Source organism: Channa argus, chromosome 4, assembly GCF_033026475.1.
Source record: "Channa argus isolate prfri chromosome 4, Channa argus male v1.0, whole genome shotgun sequence".
NCBI classification, from domain to species: domain Eukaryota; kingdom Metazoa; phylum Chordata; class Actinopteri; order Anabantiformes; family Channidae; genus Channa; species Channa argus.
Window position 1 is genome coordinate 12062590 of NC_090200.1, and position 26627 is coordinate 12089216.

A 26627-nucleotide genomic window follows, 5' to 3' on the forward strand; every position below is an offset into this window, starting at 1 on the left:
TCCGGATTATGGCTCCACCCTGAAAATTGCTGAACTTTCAGGAAGTATTGCCCCCACAATAGGGACTCTTTTAGGGTGTAGAAAGCAGGTACAGGCCCCCGAAAGGTTCCGGGCCCTGGGGAAAAGTCTCTTTGGTAGAAATGGGACTTATGTAGTTGGTATATGCCCATGAAGCACAACGTGATACTAAGAACTGTATACTGCATGTTATCTAAGTTAATTAGACAAACATTCCAATTATAAGCATGTTATTATTGTTGATCCCTTAATAATGTACACTCACGCATTATATTGTGTTTTTCAGGGATCTAATAATGTGTTTAAATTGAAAATATTTTAAAAACAAGATAAAACCTATGTGAACGCTTTCTGTAGAAACCCATTTTTAGACTTTTGGGGTGTATGAATTCTCATGAAGCTCACAGTGAATATAATAGCCAACTAACTTTTAGTATTATGGTCACCTTAAAAGTTAGCTGAGCAGCACCAAATGTAAAAGCCAGTAGGGATTTATTTCACCACTTGGGGGCAGTAGCGTTCCTACTACTGTTCCACCCACCCAACTAACCCTGATGTTTTTTCTGAGAATTGACAAGAGGGGACCTTTTATTTGAGACTTTTTGTGGTAAATAAGAAGATTTCAACAAGTATCCTTTGGTCATTATTTTTCACATGTGTAATGTGTTCTGCGTTATTTAACAAATTTAATTGTATTTTCATAGAGTGAATGAGAAATGAATGTAGCTCCTCACCACTCTACTGTATTATAAGACCATCTTTATCGTACATGGTGTCGTTCATTTATTCTGTCAACAGTAGCTCTAATGCAGTGACTCCCAGGAGGCCTGAAACCTTTATCCCACAAACTCTAAGTGTTGACTAAAGTAAATTTGACATGACTATAAGGCCAGATCCTCAAACTAAAATAGTGTGTCTTTGGTATATTATGTTTGACCTTCTGATCAAGTAAGCACCAGCAGCAGTCAGTGTGTCAATGCGCCTCTTCTCCCTGCTCTGCCATTTGAAGTGTCTGCATTGGTTCAGGTCAGGATCTCACAGAGTATTTAACAGCTGCTAAGTGTTACTGGTGGTCAGCACCAGCAGCTCCTGAGCCTGGTGTTTAATACCCTTAGCACTCTTGCATGCCATGACATACAAGGGATATTTACACAAGCTGAAGGTGTGTAACCCTCCTAGTAGCATCTTAGCAGACAATATTACCTTAACAGCTCATTTGTAATGCTGCTGCCATTGCTTCTCCCTGTGTGATGATGAAGCTTAAATCCCTTTTGGATCCATTAATTTAAACTAAGAGCAGCTGAGTTTGCAAAACTGGCAAAGATTAGCCTGATGCAAGTTTTTAGTTTGTTAAATTACAAACACATTAAAGAACACTTTAATTTTACTGAAGATACCAAACATAAACAGTTTGTTGGGTCTAGAATTTGTGATATCAGTTGACAGTTTGTGGTAAAAGTCCGACTTATTTGTGGCCACCAGAACTATGCTTGCAAGAGCTTTTGGATTTTCTCTATAGTAACACATGTTAACGGAAGAACAAACAGAACAACAAACATTCAAGAATGTTCCTTTGTTCTAAATATGTTACTGGTTTACAGGGTGTAGGATCTGCAGTCTTCCTACTGTTATTAGAGGAACTTGTCTAAAAGCCCTTAAAATAATGTTTGATGTCTTTTAGTTTAGGGTCACTGCAAACGATTGATGTTATGGCATGTACCCCTTTGCTGAAGTACAGTCTTGCACCACTACATCTCTTCTTTTCCTCATAAAAATTCCTCCCAGGAAAGAGGGAGAAGAGTGTGAGGGATAAGGGAGAGGTGCAGCTAAGGGGCTCCATGTTCAGTTTGTTTTAGACCCCTGTTAGAGAGGCAGTTTTCATTGCTTGATGATTTATGAGTGGTTAGCCTCCCCGAGGAATTAAAGAGTCAGTTTTTCTGCATGTAATAACCCCCCCTCTAACATAAAACGTACGTTCCTTCTTCCTTTGTGTTGTGTTTATCCAGTGTGAAAGGTGTTAGGTCCGGTGGGGAGTTAAAGAGCCCAAAGAAGCCCCCGAGGAGCATTCAATAGAAACCATACCGGGGGCAGAGGATTCACATCTGCCGCAACAAAACCACAAAACCCATTTTGAAAATGTGAGAATCTAGAAAATACACTCAACAGCACAGTGTGATATATAGGACATGCAGTAGGCCAAATAATGCTGCAGCTCAGTGCAACAGCCAAGCCTACCAGTAAACTAAACTGAACTGTCCCACAGATCCATTAGGTTTGTGACGCATTGTCGTGTCCATGACCCAACATGAAATAGGAAGAGAGCTAGAAAAGGCCAGGAAGTTAGTCTGTAGGGAAGGGGTATTTCTCAGGCTGAGCATCACTGCTGTCTTGAGAGATCTCTTGTGCTTTGTGACTCACTTGTGAAGCATGTGTTTCCAGTCCACAGGACTTGGATTTAGCTGATCACTACAAATGGATGGCCAGATCTATCCCATGTGAGAAGGTCCCAAAGTACTCCATTGTTACTAAGGAGATTGTTACTAAAGAGTAATGTTTAGAACCCAGTTGAAGGGAAAACAATAGTTGGGCCACAACATTCCTCAATAGTTATCTCTTTGTTTTGTTTTTTTCACTTTCTCTGTTTGCCCCTTGGTTCTGTACTGGAACCTTCCAAAACAGCTGGAAGCTAATGCAGTCCTTAGCTCCTCGTTGAACACCAAATTTTCTCACCCTGTGGCCTTCGCTGTCAAGCCGTCATCACTGTCTGTCAATGAGGTCTAGAATAACCCGGTGCACACAAGTCCACAAGAGGTCAACTGTTGTGTATGTCTGACCTTTGTGCTCTGCAGCAGGAGGGCCTTATGTGTAAATGCACAGAACAAGGCCGGACTTGAGTGCACAATAAATCAGAATGATGCTATACCGCCGCTATATTTAAAAGATTCATAATTAGAAGCATATTGTCTAGAGGAGAGACAGAATGCTACCAAAGGGGTTGCAGGGGTTTAAAACCCAAACTTAAAACTGTTAAGAGGATATAAGCGGACAGGCTGCTGGTTACGGTATGTCAGCTCTCTTCAATTTCCAAAGGCTGCACACAGAGTAAAAACTTGAGGAATCAACAGGCAAGTTGTTCCACTGCATGCTGATTGACAGTTGAAGCATGATTGATCAGTCATGTTAGCTGTGTTCTGCCATATGTGGCTTGTAAACACACAAAGAAAACAGATTTTATAAACTAAGCCAATCTGCTCTTTTCTGTAATGATTCTGAGAATATCCACTTTTATGTTTGCTTGTTATTTTAGCAGGGCTGCTTCTTAACAACAATAAGTGAGCGCTGATTTAACCCACTAACCTAGTGGTTACTCTGTATCCACTCTGTTCACCTCTTTTTAGCCTGCCTAAACCTCCACTCATGTGTCAGTACCACTTTAAATCCTTTCCCCCTCTGTTTATGTTAGCATGTCAAAAAGCCACACTAGACATTTCCACACTCTAATAAACTGGAGTTTTATTAGTGGGAGTCGGTGAATGATGTGAACCCTTGTGGGGCAGTCTCCATGGTAACACACCACAGAGATGCCTGTTGGGAACCTGGCAGGCCATCAGCTGTTTGGTGGCCACTGCCAACTGATGGGAAAGTAGAGAAAGGCTGTAGACTGACCACATATTTGTAAAGCAAGAGGAAACCTTCTCAGACATAGGAAGATGCTTGCTCTGATTGACTCACTTGGGACTTGATGTAAGTTTTGATTGTAGCCTTGCACAATGCCTGCTGCTTCTGACGCTCTGTGTTTCATTGTGGTTTCTTAATAGTAAATACAGAAAAGACCAGTCAGCCACACTCAGATGGTAGTCTCACAGAAATTTCTGTTGAACGTTGGTGAAGGCAGACTGTTAGCTAGCAAAACCACATACGTTCAGAATGTGTTTATTTCTGCTTTGAATGTAACAGTGAGGGATGGGTAAGGACCCTGCATTACCTCATTACTGCAGTTATTATGCTTGTGAATCTAATAAATGTCCCACACTGATACTTACTCACAGGTAAGCAGTCAGGACATGCATGTTTAGATTATTTATTACAACTCCAGATGTCCTCAGTATTACAATAAAAAGAGATTAGACTGATTTCATTAATAGAGGTGAGTTGTAGATAACTGATAGGAAAAGCTGGCCCTGAGCCAGAAACCACATTAGAAGGCACTCGGGGAAGTGAGGTATCCATGATCCACCCTAAGTAAACCTCCACTCTGATCTCAGCCCCAAGCCAAGTCCTGCTCCTACACTTACATTCTACTACAGACACAACGACAACCTGTCAGAGTCTGTGAGGCATAAATGTGGTGACGTGCAAATACTCATTTTGGATTTGGTTTATTTCTGTAAAAAATTGCATGCAGTATGGTATATCAATAAAATTTTCATCCTTAACTATAAACTTATGTCTCATTTGGGGTGTATCTCTGTTTTCCGTCTTTACTTTATTGGCAAATCTTCCCAAAAACTATATCTATATCTATATCTATATAGATATATATATATATATTAGAGCTGTTATATGTTTGTGCTGCTTAGGATTGGTTTCTTATGTGTTTCTTAGATCAGTGTTAGCTGTTGACTGGCATTCTTGCTTGCTTGTAATGACTGATGTTTTACTGGACAAAATGATTTATGTTGTGTTCCTTCCTCTTAAGCCGCCTTCTACTCTTCACAAAGCAATGCTGAGGAGCTATGTGCTGACTAATGGCCTCCTAAACAGGAGACTCCTCCACCTCTCATGTCCCTTAGGATAGCAGCAATATATCAACCTTCCGCTGACTTATTTGATTTCCAGCAATGTCACTTGAAGTTACTTAAGTGTGGGAGACTTTGGTTTCATTCTAGCAATTATGGCCTGTGTGAATTTACATGTCTGAGTCTGAGGTGTTGTGCTTGTCATTTGCCTTTGGCTTTAAGTGTTCCACAGTTTGCAGGAGTTCTCTTTCATTGGTCCAAATGTGAGTGGGGAATTTTGATTTACAGTGCAAGCAGCATCTCCATTTTCAAACCAAAGGGATCATTTAACAGTGTAAGCAGAAGTGTCAGCTTTAAAATATGACCTATAAGAAATGTTTGGCTGAAAGATGATATAAAAGCTGATTTACAGCCTTGGCCTTGCTAACGATAGCCCTTAATGAGCAGCTAAAGCATCCACTTGTTTATGGAGCAGACTGACTGACAAGCCAACTGACGGAACTGTAGAGTAGTGAATAAGGAATTGGATCTGTCCCTTTTTTTGTCGTATCAGCAGGGCCCTACTTCAGTGGGCTTCACTTTAAAGTGCCCTAATGGTCTTCATGCTCCTTTAACCATGCAGGCTTTTATTAGGGGGGCCAGGGAAGCCTAGCTGGAGCAGTGTGACCCATTAGGTGTAATGAGTGCTGGTCAGGGCACAGTGGACTGGTCTTCTTCCGTTCTGCAAGTGTTTATTAATCTCTACCTACCTTTGTTTTCGACAGGGTCAGAGTCAGGGGCAATGTCTCTTTGATTTGCCCTCTGTTTTTGTGTTTGGGTTTCTGATTTTATAGTCTGTGACTAAAATTTGTGATGATTAGTCATATACAGTAACTTGGTCAGGTTGATTAATCATTAGTTATTAAAAGATAAGTCTGACAGTGTAATATGTTTTTTACCATCAAAAAATCCTAAGAAAAGATGAAACCCAACAATGAATGAATGAATGAATCCATTTAACGAGTATTGTCAGTTAGCCAGAAGCCAAAATAGCTTTTGCCTCCATACCACAGTCCTCGATCATTGTTCAAAAACTATTAAAAACACAGCAGTGCACCAGCTGGCAGGCTGCTTCATTACAACACTGTCCTGCTGCTGTAAATATTCCCTAGCAATCTAAATCAGCAAAGCAAATTTAGGAAATTATTTTAATGTCATAAAAATTAAAGTATAGGTGACCTATTTTTTTTAAAGATTTACATCTTCAGTGGGAACCAAATGACTTTGGGGTGGAGAGTTGCAGGCTGGTCAGGGAAGTTGGAAAGCATTTTGGTTTCTGTCTTCTCAAGGGATTACTCAATAAAGAGAAAAACATCTCCAGTATGTTTCCTAACCGTGCATTGTAAAAGCACTGTAAAACTTTGGAACTCTGTTTCTGAAGATGTCTTTGTGAGTTAGATTTATTGTTATTACTGTTGAAAGGACATAAAAAAGGGAAATGGCCTTTGTATGATAGTATTTCAGCTGACATGTACAAGCCTGCGCTAAAGCAGGTCCCCTTCTACACGTCCATTATAGTCCTATTGATGATCTCCAGTTACCCAACCTAAAGTTGGAGGCTTTGGGTGACAACTGGTTTCTCTTGACTGTTCTGACTCTCATGCGATCCAACTGTTAAACTCTTGCACAACAGTGGAAAAGATGGCAATTGTTGCTGGGAGCAGGCAGAGATGGGAAGGCTCCAACATTCTTCGTAGGGCAAAGACCACAGCGATGGCAAGATGTGAATTGGCACAGGTTGCCTTTTTTTTTTTCCTGGCCATGCCTTTCCTTTGTCTCACGTGAGAGTTCTGCTTTGTGGTTGTGCCTTCTGTGGATGATATTCAGCACAGAGTTTGAAATAAAGGGTGGATTTATTACAGACATTGCTTTTGTTGTGTAGGAAAGATTTTCTGAAGCGCTTATGAAAATCTTTTTTTCTGAACACTGTTTTGTTGCATGATTGGGATCATATTGCAAAAACAAAGAACATCTGTGTGAAATGATGTTCCATGCCCTATTGCATGACAGCTTTGTCTCACCCTGGTTGCAGTTAGACCGTTAGCCAAAGACCACCTGGAGGTATTTAAGGCCCATTCAAGCTATTACGCTCTTCTTCAGGCCTAATGGCTCAGGTAGAGCATCTCATCTGGAAGTTGCTGATGCGAGAAAAATCATTCATCTTAAACCACACTCTCACACACACAAATTCATCTTGAGTCATTGATACATTAAATATTTTTACATTTTGAAAATGTAATGAATATGGATTATATTAAGCCCTTTATTGAATTTCCATTCAGTGGGGGACTAGGTATAAACTGTATTGCTGTAATCAGGGTTTTTAGGAAAAGGTCCTTAAGAAATTGAACATTTTTAGATTTTATGCTCTAACACAGTGGGCTGCCAAAGAGTCACAGTTTTGAAGGAACATTCATCGTATTTATTTAAGTAATAGTGCAGTATTTGGCAAAAATGTATTTGATGATGGAGATTGGGATCACTGTTATTTGTCAACCAGCAGCCATTAGCTTAGCTTTCACCTCTTTTTTTCAATATTTAACACATGATGTCTCTTTTTTCCATTCAGTTTTTTAATAGAAGTGTAAAATTGCACATTTTCTTATACATGGTCAGACAACACTACTTTCCTACTAATAATCCAAAATTAAATGGGGTACTAGAGACACTACAATTATTACTGGAATCTGTAGGTCTTAGATGTTCTTAAAAGCGCTGGATTTAATTTCTATAAAAGCCCCCAAACACTAGTTGATTTAATATACAATATTGCTAGACAGACATCTTACACTGTTCCAAATGAACCCAGAAATAGAAATACCAAATTTTCAGTATTCTTTTAGGACCCCACCGTATAGTAGAGGAGTAGGGGGCTGGATGAATGAGAAAGTGGGTTTTCAGGGCCTTTAAAGAAGAGACCTGCAGTCATTTAACTGTTGGAGATTCATTTATTTTCATTAAATCTTCAAAAACCATCAATTTACTTCTCTACAGACAAATGTCCAGCAACATAAACAGATCTCAGTGATGCTGATCATGGTGCTAAATACGGACGGCTTAAAGGAGACAGTTCCTGACTGTTGGGACGGAAAACCACACACCTCTAGCTTTAGGGAGACACTATTGTCCCGACAGAAGTTGCAAATTAAAAATACTTTTCCAATACTTTAAGTGCAATAACTTATTGCAATGGCACATAATATAAAGTCACGACCAGAAGTAGAAATACTTGATTAATATACAAAAGCTGCTTGAAGCCATAAGAAAAAAAATTTAAAGCAATTTAATCTTTAATAAAAACCCAGAGCAAGTCTTCAGAATAACACATAAAACATAACTCTGCATTTCTTAGCAATATTACTGTAATACTTCATTGGTTTATCGCTGGAGGTCCATTATTTGACAAATAAGCAAAGTAAATGTACAAGCAAAAGAACAATATTGTTTATATTGTTCACATTCACACAATACAACATTATAACCAATGGATTTCAATTGCTTTATTTCAGTAGTATCCACATGGATGGAGCTGCGGAGGAGGGGAGTGCTGAGGGAGCACCAGCATGAAAACAAACAGTCAACAGGCAAAGTAGGAATTCAGTCACACAGAAATTGATTCTCACCACATCGTGCTACAATCTTGAAATTTTGACCTTAATGTTTTTGAATTTCAGTCTTCACATCCAACAAAATCTATATTCATTCAAATTGTTTTTTTTTTAAGCAAAAATGTCAAACATTCTTTGATTTTAGCCTTTGAATTTGCTGTGTTTCACTATTTTATGTGATAGTAAACTGAATATCTTTGGGTTTTAGTGGATTTTCACTGTAAGAAATTGTGGGTTTTCACTGTTTTCTGGTGTTTTAGGGCAGATATTTCATCTGCAAGTAAATGAGTATTGAAAAATAATTGTGAGTTGCATTTGTACTGTCAAGCAGGATGGCTGTAACGGGCACTCATATGGTACAACGATCAACTAGATATGAGGAGCAGAACCATACTTTCCTGCCATTATTCACACAGGGGAAAGAAAGCGGATATGTAGCCTAGCAGGCGTCATGGAGAGATCAGCCAAAAGACTAATGAAGCCTGTCTCTAGCCCCAGCCTACAACCCAGCTCTGGTGACAAGCTTATTCCAGTGAGGTAACACACAGAGGTACGCCTGCAATCACTGGACATACTCACCACATTCCTGCAGTCCAATGCTCATGTCATCACATTACCTAAAAATTACAGAATGCTCTTCAGATAATTAGGGCTACAGATTTAGCCTGTATTCTCTGGTACGTGGCGCATTCTGTGAACAAGCTGAGCTGATGATGAATTGATTATTACAGCGTGTGTACAGTATGTCCTCACCGTGTACTGTGATGCACTGCGGTGTTCACAGCGCAGTGCAGCTCACTTTGATGCTAATTAAGTGTGTCTACTCCTGTTGGTTGCTGATTGAACCTGGCGTAGTTAGTTGGTGTTGAAGGCTGCTGGTGTGCGTTGCTGTTCCTTGTCTGCCAGTGGAGACACTGTTTCCTGTAACCTGAGGCCTGAGCCTACCAGGGGAACCTGTGGAGGGAACGCTGGGGGAGGAAATGACATGTTGGTTTGAAATTGCTGCCAATCTAATGCCTGTCCCCCCCCCCCTCCCAGTCTAAATTGGCAAAGGCCATGTCTGCTGCTGCTCAATTAGACTCGGTTCACTCTTCGCATTCAATGTCTGTGCCTATGTGTAGGGACAAAAGCTACCCACTGCAGGCTAAGGCAAAGTTTATGTAATCATTTATAAGCAATTATTGTTTGTTTCGTTTGACAGCATGCAATGAAATGTGACAGAACAGAAACCTTTAGTACTTGGTTTGCATCTGTGCTTGTTCTCAAAATTGGCCATGTTTTTTAATAATTGGCTTTTTTTTATTACTCACTACAGAAATAAATACTGTAAATATGTATACAGTATGAAAGAAGATTTTAAAATGAAGTGTAAACAATCAGGGCAGGTCAGGATGTGTGGTATAAAATATTGTTAATCAACTTAAAATACTGTATGATATGTATTTCCTAGGGATTTTGTAAACCGTTTTTATTTTATGGCTTATTTTACTGAAATCTATTCTATGTAAATGGCACTTTGTTTATTGGGGACTAAACCCTGTATTTTAATGAGACCTGAGAGATCAAGTAATCAAGAATAAACACTTCTGTATAACATCTTCTACACCACACCTGTGCATCTCTCTCATTTTCAGCATCAGCTGATTGACACAGTCCCAGTTGTTATATCTGTGGGGCTGGTTGCTGATATCTCTACAGTCTCTCCTCGTTCATTTGACCTGTGTTTTCATTAGTGCTCTCAGGAAAACTCCCTCCTTCCCCACAGCATTGGCTGATGGCTGCTTCAGAGAAGGGAGCCATGTGGGGGTAGGGTGGATCTGAGCTGGAACATCATGTAGCCCAAGAGATGGCTGCGCTGTGTTCCTTGGCCTTCATACGCAGTGCAGCTATGCTGGAGGACTTGCGATCTGGATCTACATTGAGATCATAGCCGTTGATTCCTCCGCCCATCCCGGGACCCCCAAATAGGCTGCCCATGTGTGTCTGTCCCATATGGCTGCTCCCTGGACTGGGAACGCCCAGGAAGTCAGAGACACCACCAGGACCATGAGGGTGAGGGGGCATGCAGGAGGGAACAGAGTCACAAGGCACGACGCAGCCGGGCACAGGAGATGCTCCACTGCTGCTGCCAATCCACGAAGGGTTCTGAATCTGGAAGAGAAGACAAAAAATCTTTGCTCATTAAAACAAAGAAGACTTTGATATCTGGTCTAGTGTCATGAGGTCCTGTGCATAGTAGACTTTAGGAAAGACTTGGTGATGGTGGTGTATATTGGTGATGGTTTATATTTAAGAGAGAGCATCACTGAGCAGACTTCCTCTTTTTTTTTCTTTTACCTGTGCATAGTTTTCAGGCCGAGTCAGTAGAGGCAACTCGTAAGCAGCAGAGAAGTGCGTCCTGACCTGTTGCATCTGGCCAAAACGCTCCCTCTTCCTCCACTTGGCTCTGCGGTTCTGGAACCACACCTGCAAAGTAATCAACCCATCAGAAAATTACAACAAAATACAGAGCAGACACTAGCAGCCAAAACGGAAATCCCATATTAAAAATATCTCTCATATTGTAGCTTTTAAAGCACAAACAACCTAGTTCTTTTTAACAGCAAATGGGCTTATCCTGTCTGCTCAGCAAGAAAAAACTAAGAAGCTAACCTATATAAAGTGAAGATAGTGAAGCAGATAAATTTTGCATCTCATGAAAGTCCAGGCACAGATTGTTAGACTTGACGTGCCTTTAAAGTGCCTTCCACATGAAGCTATTGATGTGAAAATGGTGAATCTCTCCTGGTGCTGTACATTCAGCTCCTCCCTTTGATGCAAAGGCGTCTGCCTCCCTTCAGGCTGGCAGCGTCGACAGATCCACATCTGGGCCTGTAGCCATTCATAAATCACTCTACGTAAGGTGTGCTCTCCCCCACATGTCAGTGCACTGGGATACAGTGGGCAATCCCACTGTGTGATCCATGAAACAAGTTCAACTTTTGACCAAGAATTAGCTTTTTTTTTTGGACTTAGCCTTTGAGTCTGTTAGGTATTGTATATTGGTAATTTCACCTCTTGAGATAGAGATGCTGTACTTACTACTTTGACAGGGTTGTGGTTCCAGTATCTACTGACACAGCTTGTTCTCATTCCCAAGGCATTAAAAGCGCCACATGGTAGAGTCCCTTCTGCGTTACATGCTAAAGCTTAAGGCACCCATTCGCATTGGTGATAGACGCTCAGAGCTTTCAGTGTATTTTATTGGAAATCCTGGAGCTACAATATTTGACGCCTGAAACAATGACATCAAATATGAAGAGAATTAATGTCTCATTGGGAGGTGGACAAGGTGGTGGAGAGTACAACAAGACATATAACTTTTCCACGGGAGAGTGGTGTTCGACTCTAGTGCGAGACATTGTGCACTTTATTAATGATTGTTTCACAACGTGGGTATATAAAGTTGTTACTGTGTCGTCAAATGGTGACACTCCTGGAGCATCCAATACGGATGCCAAAGTGCACCTGCAACATCAATACTGGATGCAGTTGTTCCCAGCACTTCAAATAGTGGCGTCTAATAGTAATGCCAAAGAGTACCTGTGGCGTCAATACGAAACGCCAATGGATGTGCAAAGAAGCACAATCTAACGCCTTAGGTAGCATCAATATCTGAAGCTGTGGGATGAGAACGTGTTGACTTACAAGACCACATGCATGTTATCTTCCCCACATCTTACTGGTAGAGGAAGAAAATAAGACTAAAGGGTGAAAGAGAAGCAAACAGTTTAGTTTTGCACCTCAAGAGAAATTGCAAAAGAAAGGAAGCCTTAGTATTCATTGTCAATTCTGTAGCAAGCAGTGATCAAGGATACTACCCAACATAATAGTGTTATTTCTGTCTCCTCCACATATCTGTTGAATGTTTATCCATCACACCTTTTCTGCTGTTTTGGAGGTTTCTTCCTTTTTTTTTTTTTTTTGCTTTTTTAAATTTTATTTATTGCTCTTTGAAAGTTAGTGTTGAAACTGTTGAAGGATGGAAGACAGCATCTGCTGTACAGATTGTAAATCTGTAAATACTGAAGTCACAGAAGACAATCAAATTAATTTCTTAGCATGAATGAAGCTTTCCGTGCATTTTACAATCTGTTATATATTAACTGAACTCATAGGTGACCTCTAAACTGTAATTGGACAAAATTAATCTGGACACACCTGTTGATCAACAGGAGGTTTTTCTGCAACAGTTTTAAAAATGTATTAATTTTTTCCACTACATGTGGATTCCCATGGACTCTTGCTTTCTTTTTTAAAGAATTGTCTCATGTCTTAACAGCAAAAAATAGAGAGCAGAAAGTACAACTGGGAGCCTCCACATTTTTTTGTGTGTCTATTTGTTGGTTGTCTGAAACTTATCCCCCCAAGAGGATAGAGAAAAAAACCTCTACAAAAAAAAAAAAAAAAATAAAACTTAAAAAAAGACAGGGGAGAGTGATCCAGCTTCAAAACAAGGGGTTTGAACTTGGATTGTGGGTTGATTCTCAGCCCAATCAGCTTGTGGTTTTCACAGTCCCTGACATGTAATTTACCCTCAGTCAACCTCTTCAAATCCCCCTCATGTGTCTCTCTCTCTGTTTCTCTCTCTCTAACAACTTAAACACAAAACAGTTTAGTGACAAACAGTTTAGTGTGTTTGTAATATTGTCTCTTACTGAGTTTTCTTATGAAACCGAAATTAATTTGTATCAAACCTGGTGTGCATTCAGACCTGTCATTTTATAGAGAAGACCCTGCATGGCTTCCTGTTGTACATGTACCTGAGGCCTGCGTTTTTGCAAAAAGCTGACGTAAAGAAAATGTTTCTTACTCTGACAATTCTCAGGTCAGCTGGTGAAATTAGAGGACAGATCCTCCTTGCAGTGGTAAGCTAATATCCGAGGTTGTGGCTGAACCCCAATGTCAAAGTGAGGGGTTGTTACCCTTTGAGGTAAATCATATGTTTAGAGGGGGGCTCAGAGGCCCTATTATGTTCCCCCTCTGGATTTGAGGTTTTTTTATAGTTTAAGGTTAGTCATGTCTTTCCCCTCGTTATGTGACTTCACAGGTTCCAAATACAGTTTTAAGACCAAAGCGTACTGATTAGATTTAAAGCTTATACCTTGCATACATTTGTAGTTTCAAGAAAGTTATGACTCAGTTAGATTTGTCAGATGTTAATACTGCCTCTCATGTAATTAATTTACACTCGAGTCACCAAACACCCAGTTTTATATGTTCATGTTGCATATTAAGAATTTTTAACCTGTTTCCGGAGTGTAACCCCCTTTTCCGTATTTAAAAAATTATAGTTGCAAGAAACGCCCGTACCTCTTTGCTGTGTTTAAAAAGAATTAGCGTACAGTATGTTTTAGTCATATACTAATATATTGATGTTTGTTTCTAATATTTAATAATTACATAAAATAATATACTGTCATTTGCTTGTCGAAAAGCACTAAAAGGGACATTACTAAAAGAAAGTTTCAACTTCAGAAACAGGTCAATTTAAACTAGTTTTCTGGATTTTCTTTTGTTTTTGTTTTTTCAAGTCATTGCAAGCATCTTTTAGGATTCTGGAATTATTTTCAATACAGTGGTTAAAGTGGTTAAACAAGCTTCTGGGTTTTTGAAATATCACTGCATACTTTCAACAATATATTTTGAGGAACATTGGATCTGTAGCTCTCTGATTCAAATGAATAGCTGAAAGCCATAAATCGAAGCTAAGGTTAATGTCAGTAAGTTCAATGTTTTACAAATACTTCAAAGCTCCACTATTCTTTTTAAAATATAAAGTTTTATCAGTTACCGAACCATCATCTTAATTGTGATGGATCAAGATAACTTCACTTTCCTCCTCATCATAATCTCTTATCGTCCTCCCACCCTTCCGTTGAAGCTCAGCCTCCCCATTACCACCCCCCCCACCCCACCAGCCCTCCTGTCTATGTCTCTCTCCTCCCTCCTCCCTTTTAAGTCAGCAAGGGGAAGTGGGGATATTGGAAAGTGAGATGGGAGAATGTTCAAACTGGAGCTTGTTTTCATTTCATGTTTAATTTCCTGACGCCTAAGCCCTTGGCTTTCCGCAGCTAACCTCTCTGACCTTTTGGAGGCATACAGACAGAAAGCAGTGGACCACGCATACACATACACATAGAGAATACACACAGGAACACCCACACATTTACATACCATATTATGCACAAAATTCAAAGTCAGTCACTAAAACAATGTGTTTTTTAAACCTGGATATTATCTGATGTTTATTGTAACCTTTTATAAATAAGCAAACAATGTCTAAGTACATATATGCCCCTTGTCATGGTTTCTTGGTACTGAGTGTGTCATGTTTCAGAGAGCATTGACTCTACATAGTTTTGCCTTTGAACCGCAGTAGGAATGAGACTCAAGCCAAATACTTTGGCAGAGAGATCATTCAGGGAACATTATGAAGTCAGATGTGTCCTTTGCTGCCCTGTGCCTCCTATTCTCCAACTTATAAAGTTTGTTAAATAAGAAGGCTAGAGGTGTCTCTATGTGAGCAGAATCCGAATGAAGATTAATAATTTTATTATTTCTTATAATGAACAACAGTGGCCCATTTTATACACAGTGTGGTACCCAGAAGTGTATTTACCAACTGAAAACACTCACTACATTTGTTTATTTTATCTAGCAGACATCTGCAAAGAAGGTGGCTCAGAGCTCTTGGAGCTCAAAGTGCTTGGCGGTGATACAGTAATTGCTAAAGACGTTGACAGCAAAAGGCAGCTTACAGAGCCATTAAAGCGCTTTATTTATGCTCTGGAGCCAGCAGGCAGAGAGAGAGGAAGAGGGAGAGAAGGAGGGCAGAGTGCACAACTCCAAAAGCAGCTTTGAAGTCCAGCCGTCTCACCTCATCTCTGTCATGCAGGAACAGTGCGATTGATAGACTGCCTCAGCAGTCTCTCGCACACAGCCTCCTCCTCCGAAAAAAGTACTGTGGGCAGTGTAGAGAAGTTCAAGTCTGAGGTTGAGAGCTAATTGTACTAAATAAACTAGTGGCAGCAGAAATCACAGATGTGATTATAGAAAACTGCAGCCAAGTTTACGAAGACATTCATCATCTGAGGATGAAACTATAGGACCTTGACACTGGCATTCTGGCTGAAAACTTCTGTACTCTAGATTTCAATGGCTGTTGTTTTAGAGATGAAAAGATTTCTCAGTTTGCTTGCCAAGTTTAGAGTGCCCCTTTGGTATTCAACGATTGGATATCCCTGGACTTTGTCTTGATGGACCTTCAGTTGAAATTGTAGGGTTTAGTGTTGATTGCATGCATATTTAGAGTCTGATTTTAAGGTCAAATCTCACAGTGACTCAACAGTGTCTGCAGTGTGCCTGTTAGATGATGAAGTTAATTATATTCATCTGGGGAATAGATGGGCCTGTGTGAAAACAACATGAATGTACTTATTTTACTGTACCACCACAAGGAACCAGCCAGGTCTCTGTCCATGACTATGTTTTGGACTATGCATGGAAATTGAAACTGGCATCTCAAAGTGTTTTTGATATCCTTGCCAAATAGCTTTGATGACTTTTCTTTCTTTTATTTTTCCATGTGTTTTCCCTCTCTGCCTTCAGAGTTGTGCGGTGAAGTATTTTGAACATGGTAGTGCTGGGGAGAAACCCTTGGCCTCTGACCCCTCAGCAGAGTCTGTAGCATGTAAGAGCTAAGAGCAAAGTATTCCCTTAGTCCCACCCATCCCACTCTGATCTAAAACTGGCAGGCAGAAAGAGAGATGGAGAACAATAGGCCTTGCTGTCTGTTGTTCCGAACAGTCTTTGTCAACATGCCAGTCTTGACTCTCCCAGCTCTCTCTGTTAGGTCCCTGGGTGATTATTAGCATGCAAACATGCACGAATGCATACAACATAGCTCACAGCTCATGGAAACTGTTCTCCCAAGAAGGATCAATCATCTCAGCAAGCCTCCCAAAACCGCATAGGTTTACCTTAATGTCACAAAGCCCTCTAGTAAGTAAAGTCATTGTGGGGTCACGGAAACGGGATGGGCCCACTAACAAAATAGACAGTTGTTGTTGTTGGGTTTTTTGTGTTTTGTTTTTTTTCCCATTTCAAACAAAAAATTATTTTAAAAAAAATGTAAGCATGATGTATATCATACCTGAACCTTATCCAATCTCCTCTAACCTTCAGTAGTTACTTTAACAGCCAATTGTTTCTCCTAACCTTAACTAATCTACTTATTTTAAAACAAACCATGATCTTTCACTAAAAATAATGAAACTGGTTTTGTGCCCTAAGTAAGCTTTTATTGTTTAATTTGACTCGTAGGCTCATGCCAATACAGAAAGTTTTTTGTTGTTGTTTTTTTTCTTTTTTTTTTTTTTTTTTACATGTAACCATTTGTTTTTCCACTATTCTCACCTGCACACGGGCCTCTGTCAGGTCTGTCCTCAGTGCCAGCTGCTCGCGGGCGTAAACATCTGGGTAGTGTGTCTTCTGGAAAACTTTCTCCAGCTCCTCCAGCTGGTAGCTGGTGAAAGTGGTACGGTTGCGTCTCTTTTTGCCTTTGTTGCTCTCCGCCTCGCTTTTGTCCAGGGGGCTGGAAAGGTCTGAGCCTGGCCGCTCGTTCTGCCCCTTCACGCTGGGCTCCTTAAGGTTCAGGTAGCTTCCTTCCATCCCAGGAGCGTCAACACTTGGGGGCAATTCCGACTCTGTCAGACCACTGTTGTCTTTTCCTGTGTATATGAGATTAAGTATGGAAGGTGATAGGGTTAGAAGTTGCATGTTCTTATTTTAACGGGACACTCTCGTGCACCCAGTTTACTCAGTATTTGGGGCACTAATCACACTTTGAAAATAGATATGCAATGTTTTTCCGAATTGCCTCAACCTGGACTTAATCTCATAAAACAGAATCTGCATTGCAAATGCAGGGTTTGGTAATGGATTTGGGAAAAGTGGGTCCACTAAAAACTATTGTACAGTCAGATAATAAGAAATCTAGGATCTGGGGGTTTAGGAGCTTGACTTATGTCCCAAAGTGAAAATAATTTCCATACATTTGTAGCCATTCTCTGTCTCTTTTTAAAAAAAATATGTGCCTCCTATTAAATCACTGAAGTTACACTTTAATTTTCAAGTGTGGATTAACAACACTGGTCTCTTCCTCAGAAAACATACTTGAGATTTCAAAGTTGAAATATTACATTGTGGTTATAATGAAATACATTGCAGCAATTTTGGTTTTAGCTGAATTTCATCATCCTTATGATTTTCATATGTCAAAAAAAAAAGTGTGGCTTCATATATAATATAAATCCTATAGTTACTGTAACAATTTCAAACAAGCTATTACAACCAACTTTCTGACCTTTTTAGAGTTGAATATAAAAAGACACGTGTTGTCAATAATAGTCCTGTAATTATTGTTACTACTCTATAATTGGAATATTCAGCACAGCAATATTTACTTTAAAATGTGGCTGAATAAAACCATGGTGCCCCACATTTAAGTCATTGAGCGTGTCTGCTCATCATCATGTTACAACATCCACACAAAATGACATTTACTTTGAGCTTACATCACCTGTGTAATGTTTTACTTTAAGGTTCAAAGGCCTTGGCTGTACGCAGCAAGTCTAAAAGTTGCCGAGAAGACATGTCTTTACTGTTTGAAAGCTATGTCACTACGCATTGGCGTGACCTGTGACACAACCCTCGAACCTCTTTCCCTTACATCTCTCAATCACGCCACTTGAAATCTGAGCCACACAAAACCTGCTCCGTCTCGAGGCGTGTATGGTGGGCCTTGTGTACGAGAGCGACCAGACTTGCCCCACAGCCTAGCCCCTCAGATGTAAACAACATTGTGTTTGTCACCTTTAATTTTGAGGGAGTCCATTTTGTGACAGACCTCGTTTTGTTCTTGTCAGTGCCTGCTGACTTTTTTGTTTCCTTTTAGGAGATGAAGAAAGCTGTCCCTTCACCTTCAATAAACAAACAGCCGTCTGAATAAATAAGCTGAAGGGCTCTGGTTGTGGTGCCAGTGAGAACAGTGTGCTCTGTCAGCGTCTCTATTTGCCTTTTCTGTAAATGTGAACGGGAAGCACCCTACCCCTCGATCTGTTGGCTTGAAACCAGCACATAATGGTCTTCCCCTTATCAGCATACTTGTTAGTGTTGTGCAACACCCGTCTTACTTTAATCCAACAACATTTGTCACTGAGTTACATCATGTTTAGGATGATTAACTTAATACTTATGTGTTCGTGTGCGTGGATTTTACTTTGTCACTTTGCATTTTTGTAATGAGTGATGTAAGTAAAAGTCCTTGTGTCATTCTCAGAGATTCGATGCACGGGGTGAAATAGAGCTGACACCTTGTGGCACTGGTGACTCTGAGCCAAATGTTTTAGTGGTTAGTGAGATGACTGAATAGCTTTAGAGTGATGAAGTTAGGCGGTGGCTGTCTGCAACATGCATGTTTGTTTTCATGGATTAATAAGCCTTTGGCTTGAGTGTCCCACAATGAGATGTCAATAGCATGAAAGTGCAGCAGCCCTCCCTTACTCTGGCTCAGACTTGCCCCAACCGAGATGCTAATGGAACAGCACAGCTCGCCTAGCTGGAGTTCATGACCTCGTATTGCTGTGGCCCACCTGTCAGACCCGCTTATAGTCTCCATGCAGGCAGATGTTCTGACATCACCAACCCCTGCACTGGCCTCCTATTCTCAAGCACTGTGCAGTATTTTTATTCTACCCCTGGGCAGTAGCATTATTGCAATGTTGGGAAGAAAGCCAGGTCAGCTCTGGGTTCCTGCTTGGCATTTGCATGTGTGAGAGAAAATGCAGTTATGCCTTTGGGTAAGGTGTATCTGTTGTATCTCCTGTCTGGAAAAGAGTACAGCTGTGTGCGCAGGTGATGGGATGGTACCTGGTGGGATGTTCGATGAACTGTTAAACGTTTTCAGTTCTACATCACTACATTCAATTTTGGCTGGGATTGTTTGTACAAATTAGAAAAGAGCTACCTATAAGGAATATTTTAATATGTTTGGGATACAATATGCTTTGGTAAGAAGATTAATGCAGCTCATCAATAAATACTGTATGAAGCAACTGTAAACAGCTGGTTAGCTTAGCATAAATACTGAAACAGGAGGAAACTGTTGGTTCTGTATCAAAGTAAATCTGCCTTCTGTTATTGTTCTTTGTGTAAAGCTAAGTTAGCAGGCTGCTGACTGTAGATTCATCTGTAGATTCATCTGATTCATCTGTAGAATCTAGAGTCGGCAGGCTCTCAGCAAATGTACCAAGTCAGACTTTTAAGATTGAGACTTTTACACTCACCTGTATCACCACAATTTACTCTCAAATCTGCACTATTCAGAATAGGTCAGCATCTTTTCCTCTGTCTGGTAATGCAAATTAATTTCTGTCATGCTAACCACACGGGATAGTTTCCCACAAACATCTTCCAGTTTTCCCGCATGCTGAGCTGTCTCTTCTGCACGCTGCTCTGGAGAACACAGCCATCATACACTGCTTTCTTTTGGGAGCCAAGATTCCACTGCATTGGCTCCAGTTTTTCTGGCATTCAGTTGAATGTGCTTTTAACTGTCGTTCTCATTTCAGCATTCACCAACGTATGTATAAAAGCTCTGAATATCAGTGGCTGATCCTGCAATTTGCCCAAGTTACTTTATGACAAGCTGCAGACCTCTTCAGTTAGCCAAGGTCAGATGTTTACTAGGGTCAGCAATTTATTCACTGCTAAAAACAGAGAGAAAACATCAAAGTGTAATTTAACTGGTTGTAAAGCAACAGGGCACCCTCTTAGTTTTTATGGAATGGGACAGGGAGGGTCAAGTGAAGCCAAATAAAAGAAACACTATAAATTAGTAACCTGGAGAAGGGTTAATGACCAAACACTAAATAGGGATGGGAATGCTTTTAAACACAGTGCTCTAAAATGTCCTCTCAAAACCCTCAAAGTCTGCCACAGAGGCTCTGCACTCATCACGCCTTATATGGACCAAATATCTTTAAATATTCCACTGGCTCTGGTTGTCAACAGGTGACTATTAATTTTACATTTAATGTTCGTTTGCAGACATACTTTGGGCTGGCTTATTTTTTCCTTCCAGCACAGTCTTAGGACCTGATGTTGACTGTTGTTTCCTCAGCAGAGGGGAGGCTCCCAGATGTTCCTGAGGAAAGATCTATGCCAGTGGCTCATGCAGGAATGCAGATTCTCTGGGAAACTGAAAAATCTTTCTGTTTAGCACACACAATAATAACCTCACTATTGTCATAATACCTTGGGCCATGACTGTCACTGTCTGTTATCAAACTGCACATATATTCTTTATATAAAAACATAACAAACATCTTGATAAAGATGGATTTTGGTAGTGTCTTTTACTTTAAATGAGACTAACATATCAGCTGAAATTAAAAGTACCTGTACACAGTGTTGCAACAGTATGTCAATGCAGAGACACTCTATAGTCACAGCCCTAGCCTCCTATGGTCAACATGAAGTTAAATTGTCCTAATAATTTCAATGCTGTGATTGGGTTTAGCAGTGCATAACAGGGATGTTCGGCAAATAATCAAGGCATTTAAAGTTGATTATTTGAATAATCATGAAGTAAATCCTGCTTGTAGAACCATGGAATAATAACTTCTTCCTGAATAATGAGCAGTCGATTTTGTCTTCCAACTGAATAAAATAACGCACACTTTGTTTTCCTGAGTCTGCTGCTGACATATCTTCTGCATGCCCATGTGCCCTGTATGTAGCGCATGGGGAAACGGTGTCTTAGCATTAGTTTTTCTTCTCTATGATGTAAAAAAACAGTCTTTTTTGAAGTATCCGTCTGTATTGAATTGGTCAAATGTTCATGCATGACACACACACACACACACACACACACACACACACACACATACATATATATATATATATATATATATATATATATATATATATATAAAGCATAAATGTGCTGTGTGTCTCAGCTGAAAGACCTATTTTTAATCATGCAGCTGAACGTGATCGCCATAATCTGTATGTCTTGTTCAGTAGTTTTCCATTTTTTTTGTGACTTGTCAGTACTGTTTGGGCACATTTGCATTATTCAGGAACCTCTTCCAACAGAGTTTTAGATCGAGCTGATAGCCAGTTGATAAGCATTGAGGAAGTGTAAATGTAAAGATGTACCAAAGATGCAGTTAAAATGCACAACAGCTGGTTAAAGTTTCTACATCATTTTCTATAATCTGACCCGCATGCAAATCTCAGGTAGTCTATTGGAAATGACCTTTGCCTGCGAGGTAGCTGAGAGTAAAAGCTGAATTATCCTTGTTTAAACAGCCGGAGAGAAAATTTGAGCATTGATGAAGGGAGAATTCATTTGAAAATCTTAAGTCCTCCGAGTTATATGTACTCTATCTCTAAACATGTCCTTTCCTTTCATGCTATGCAATTTGTTGCTGCTTTACCTTATGATTTATACATCTTTTTTAAGCTGTTATATTTTAAAAAGTCAAGAATTCATCGTGTCAAGCATTCATACATTATATATTAAAATTTATTCTAATACACGGACGCATGCCAGCACGCTCACAGGTGTCACTCTGGCATTTGCTTATTGTTAACTAAATCTGTTAGTCATCAGCACATGCATATCCTGTGACATCACTTCCCTGAGCCTTTTAACTTATACTTAGAGTTCTGTATTTTGACAGAATGCTTTTAACATGCTGCCAGGGGTTTTCTTGGGTCTTGTTTTGATTTTCATATGGAAAGAAAAATGTTTCACATATCACAGGGTGCTTCGACATCCCACCGAGGGTTTTAGAGTACAAAGAATGACGAAGCTGTATTTTATAAATGTTAGAATTCGGTTTGAGTTGTTATTTTGTGAAAAGCCAAAGTTGATGAGGCACAAGCAGCCTTTAGTAAGCACCAGTATTCCCACACACAGTACAGTGTGTATCAGCAATGCAAAGCCAGGCCTCAGTGTCAGCCACAAGCCTATAAACACAGTGATGTTTCAGCTTCAGCCATAGCTCCACTTACATTCTCTTAAATTTACAAAGAATGTGTATGAATATTTTCCACATAACAAAACTTTCTGCAGCAATCCAACGGTATCAGAGATAAAAGTCTGAACTTAATTTAAATTATGAAGCAACGTATACACATGTGCAGTGTATCTCAGAGCCATAGAGTTCAGTAAAGTACCAGCATGTAAACAGTCACACGTGTGTTGCTTTCCCAGAAACGCACACATTTCTTCCAAGTCCCTCAAATCATTATCCAATCTCGATGTCCATTTCTGACTCGTTGCTTATTTATACAAGGTATTGTTGAGACGAGGTTATGTAAACCAGCCCAACTTTGTCATCCGAGGGACTCTCCATAACTTTGGAGTTCTGTTGTTTGGGGAGTATGAATAATAACTATAGGAGTCAGTAATGCACATCTGCCTTGGATTAATGCAGACCTCTCCTGCAGTGCTGACCTGCATTCCTCAGCACTTCATCAGCTCCAGGGGTTTTATTTCATTTATTGCTGTGAGAGCAGGTAGACAACTCCATCCCTGTCATCGCCGTTGCATCGTCTCACTCATTAAGATGCACCTCAGTGAACAAACCTGCCACTGCTGTACAGAAAGATGTTGATTTTACTTTAAGAATACGATTTTAAAAAAGGATTAATTAAAATAAACTTTATTTTAATTTTAAGTCATATTTTTAAAACCTGATCCAGAAAAAGTATGATTTATGTACAATAGCAGATTGCAGAAAATAAACAGAAATTGTGCTGAAAATCCCTTGTAAGGTAATACAGTTGAATAATCTTATAGCACAGTTCAGGTAGTGACGTTGGAATTAATTTTAGTGAGGTTATTTGCTAAAATCTTTTAAAGTGTCCTCAGCCAAAAGTGTCATGCAGCATGCAAAAAAGTTAATGTATAATAAATGTAAATTCTAACGTATCTGCAATTTGAGTGTATCTACACACTAAGCGATGTTTTGCATGTAACATTATCAGAAGGACAGATTAAAAAAAAAAACGTTGTGTTGCCATGTAAACAGTAAGTTGCCACACAGAAACCTCCCTTTGGGCATGAGATGACTTATGTCATCATGATGGAGATAAAGCATCAGCATTGAGCAACCCATTGAGGACCACACATAACAGCACAACCCTGTTGACGCCTTTAGGCTTTGGCAGCACCCCAAAGTATCCTCCCCAGAGCCATGATGCCTTCATCTGGCTGCAACATTTTCAATAATAACATTGCAGAGTTGTCCTCAAGGGAGGCATGTTGCATTTAATGATGGTGTTTAAATGGTTCTGTCAATGCACTTGCCAAATCAACTCACTTTAATGCAATGGTGCTCAGGACTGTTGGAGGCATTGCTCTAAAACTCCAGCCAAAAGTGAGAGTTTGGTCTGAAATTGGCTAAAGAGCTGCTCTAGTTGTTTCTTAGGAAAACTGATTACTTCACAGCTTATGGGTGTATTTTAGCCAAGTGTGGTACTGCCTACTGCAAGAAATAATAGTTATACTGCAGGCCTAACTGCTCCCACTGAGCAGTTTTATTTCTTACACATAAAACTTACATTTGCTTAGTCCCATGAGGCATTTAATGCATTTAAATGTGTTTGCCAGCTTTCAGTCTCTATTTTCTGAACAGTACTAAATGTAGGCTTCATAATAAATGTGCATTGTTGGGTTACTATAAGTATTAATGTGTCAAATTTGATCCATGATCAAAACAGTTTCTTCTGTAGCATCATGATAAACATCTGGACTGGGACTATATAGGCGTCAACAAGTCTATAATCTAATGTAAATATTTATATTTTTAAGCTATAATATATAGTAATGGACTATGAGCGTACATATGTATCTAAAGTTTCTTATTTTGTTTATTAGGTTATTTTTTACTGCCAGGGCTTTGGACATGTTTTCACACAGTTGGGTCCATTTCTGCTCAGAAAGGTTTTCTTTTTTTATTTAAACGCCCACGTCTAATAAAAGAGACAGTAAAAGGGATTGTTTTCCTTAAACGGCCTTAAGATGTATTTCTAATGCAACCAATTGTCGGATTACTCTGTAAAGCTGTCTTTAATAATAATTAATAAGTTTTTCTTATTTTCAGGGATGTAAAGGTAGCCTTTAAACATTTAAATATTTTGCTGAAATTAATTTTGTTTCATGGTCCACAAAATGTGCGCTCTTAGCCTAAGAGGCGCTGCTCCGTGAGCAAATGCATCCTGTAATGTAATGTAAGGAAATTCAATGCATCTGTAAAAAGGCAGTTGCACTAGTTGTAATTTAGTTACTCTGGTTATTTATGACGAAAGAATCACCTTTGCCCAAAATCCAATCTGCAATAAAAACAATTGACCTTGAGTTAAAATTGGTTGAGTTTCTTTGAGCTTGGGTTTTTGCGTGTTTGCGCAGACCCGCCTGAATGACTTTTAGTTGATATTCGACTTTTACTTGATATTCGAATATTAAAATGGAAAATGAATGGCCGTATTTGTAAGCGACAGAGACAAATGTGTGTGCATGGAAACAGATGGCCGTTGTAGTTAGAATGATGCTTGACTTTTTAGAAATTGACGTTTTCTGCTGTGGGAGAATAAAAAGTGAGCCGACTGGAAACTTCTGGCACATTAAACTGCATATTGATTAGTGACAATGTTGAGTCAAAACAAACACAAATAAAACTAAAACAACTGAATCAGCTCTCAGTCAATATGAACTTAGGCTGATGGAAATGAATTGGGTTAATGAATATAATGCTTTAACCTCGCAGGGTTAGCGGTATCTGAAATACTTCAAACTCGCCCAGAAGGAAGTTACTTATTTAGTGCAAATTTAATTTTCTCCAAACATTTAAAATAATTGATTCTGTTCCCGAGTCATAGGCAGAAGAAGAAAAAGATATTCCAATGAAATTTCTACTTCCTTCGCATGTAACTCCCACTTTGGGAGGCAAGAAAACATTCCACATTGCAAAGCTGAATATTAATTCATTAGTAAGAAACACAGAGCTCAGTTTAAGGCAGAGGCTGATGGGAGTATTCTCACTTTCCCTTTGCTCTTTTCCTCGCTCATCGACTCACTGACATGCAGATGCTCCGTTTGACATTACAAGAAATTTATTGCTTAGAATTATTACTTGCAAATAACCCGTGTCGTGATGCATTTCCGTTAAACCCGAGGCCAGCGCGTTGCATCAGGTAGTGACGCTTTGCGCCTCTCCCATGTGCACTCACCATAGCAGGGAATGAGCGTCCCGTTGTGTCCGCTGTCCGGGTGCAGCTTGTTCCCGTCGGGCGGAGTTTTGCAGGTCGGTCTCTGCATGAAAAGCTGGTATTTGTTGAAGTTGCCCTCCTCAGCGCCATCCAGTGACTGGCATTCTGGTTGGAAAGGACTCCGGGACTTGTCTCCGTAACCCTGCCCTTTGCCCGGAATGAACGTGGGGCTGTATTTAGTTTCAGTGGTTGGGAAAGTCCTGAACGGATTCGCCTGGTGATCCCTACCTTGAGCGTTGGACGTGCTATAATATGAATCCATCGATGTCATATCGTAGTATGAGACGCACGTATCCGCGTTCATACCTAAAAAGTTATATTTAAAAAAAAATCCACACGGTTCCTGTTGCCCTCCCCTTCTCAGACAGTAGATATTCTCCCCAAATTCTCATGCACTGACAAAGTCACACTGACGCGCTCATGCACACACACTCTTACACTGCATCTGGGACTGGTTAAAAAATGAATCAGATGTTTTCCAGAGCCTGCAGCCTGAACAAATGCTAAAAGCCCCCTGAAGGTTTGTCGGGGTAAAGAGAAATGCCTTGCTCAAACTGATGCTGTCTCGGTAGCCTGCAGTGTATCTGACACACGTACACTCACACACACATACATACACACACTCACAGAGCAAGTCCGGTCTTCAGCCTCCACACTATCTGAAGGAGGCCCACACCAGTTTCCAGGCTGCACTGTTATACAGCCACTAAACTGGGAGGTCAGGCTCAGAAAGGGGGGAAGATTTTTTTTACCAAACACGCAGGATACACAACACATGACAATAATGTAATTAGAGGATGAAGATAGCCGGTCTGTTTTTAAAGTTCATCTTTGTATC

The 26627-nt window shown here is 40.0% G+C and overlaps 1 protein-coding gene across 1 annotated transcript; it reads right to left on the reverse strand.

Moving 5' to 3' along the window:
• Positions 1–7701: 7701 nt before the first annotated feature.
• LOC137125985 (homeobox protein aristaless-like 4) lies at positions 7702–26482 on the reverse strand. The gene is made up of 4 exons (XM_067502315.1): positions 25751–26482; positions 16862–17175; positions 10742–10870; positions 7702–10555 (listed from the first exon to the last, which is right to left on the reverse strand). Exons 1-4 carry the CDS (start codon positions 26091–26093, stop codon positions 10235–10237), a joined length of 1107 nt encoding a protein of 368 aa, XP_067358416.1. The 5' UTR covers positions 26094–26482; the 3' UTR covers positions 7702–10234.
• Between the last annotated feature and the right edge of the window lie 145 nt (positions 26483–26627).

Coding starts and splice junctions, on each gene's coding strand:
- LOC137125985 (XM_067502315.1), bottom strand. CDS start 26,093: ATGAACGCGGATACGTGCGTCTCATACTACGATATGACATCGATGGAT. Junction 17,176..25,750: donor GACGCTCATTCCCTGCTATG/GTGAGTGCACAT, acceptor TCATATACACAG/GAAAAGACAACAGTGGTCTG. Junction 10,556..10,741: donor GGCCTGAAAACTATGCACAG/GTAAAAGAAAAA, acceptor CTTCTCTTCCAG/ATTCAGAACCCTTCGTGGAT.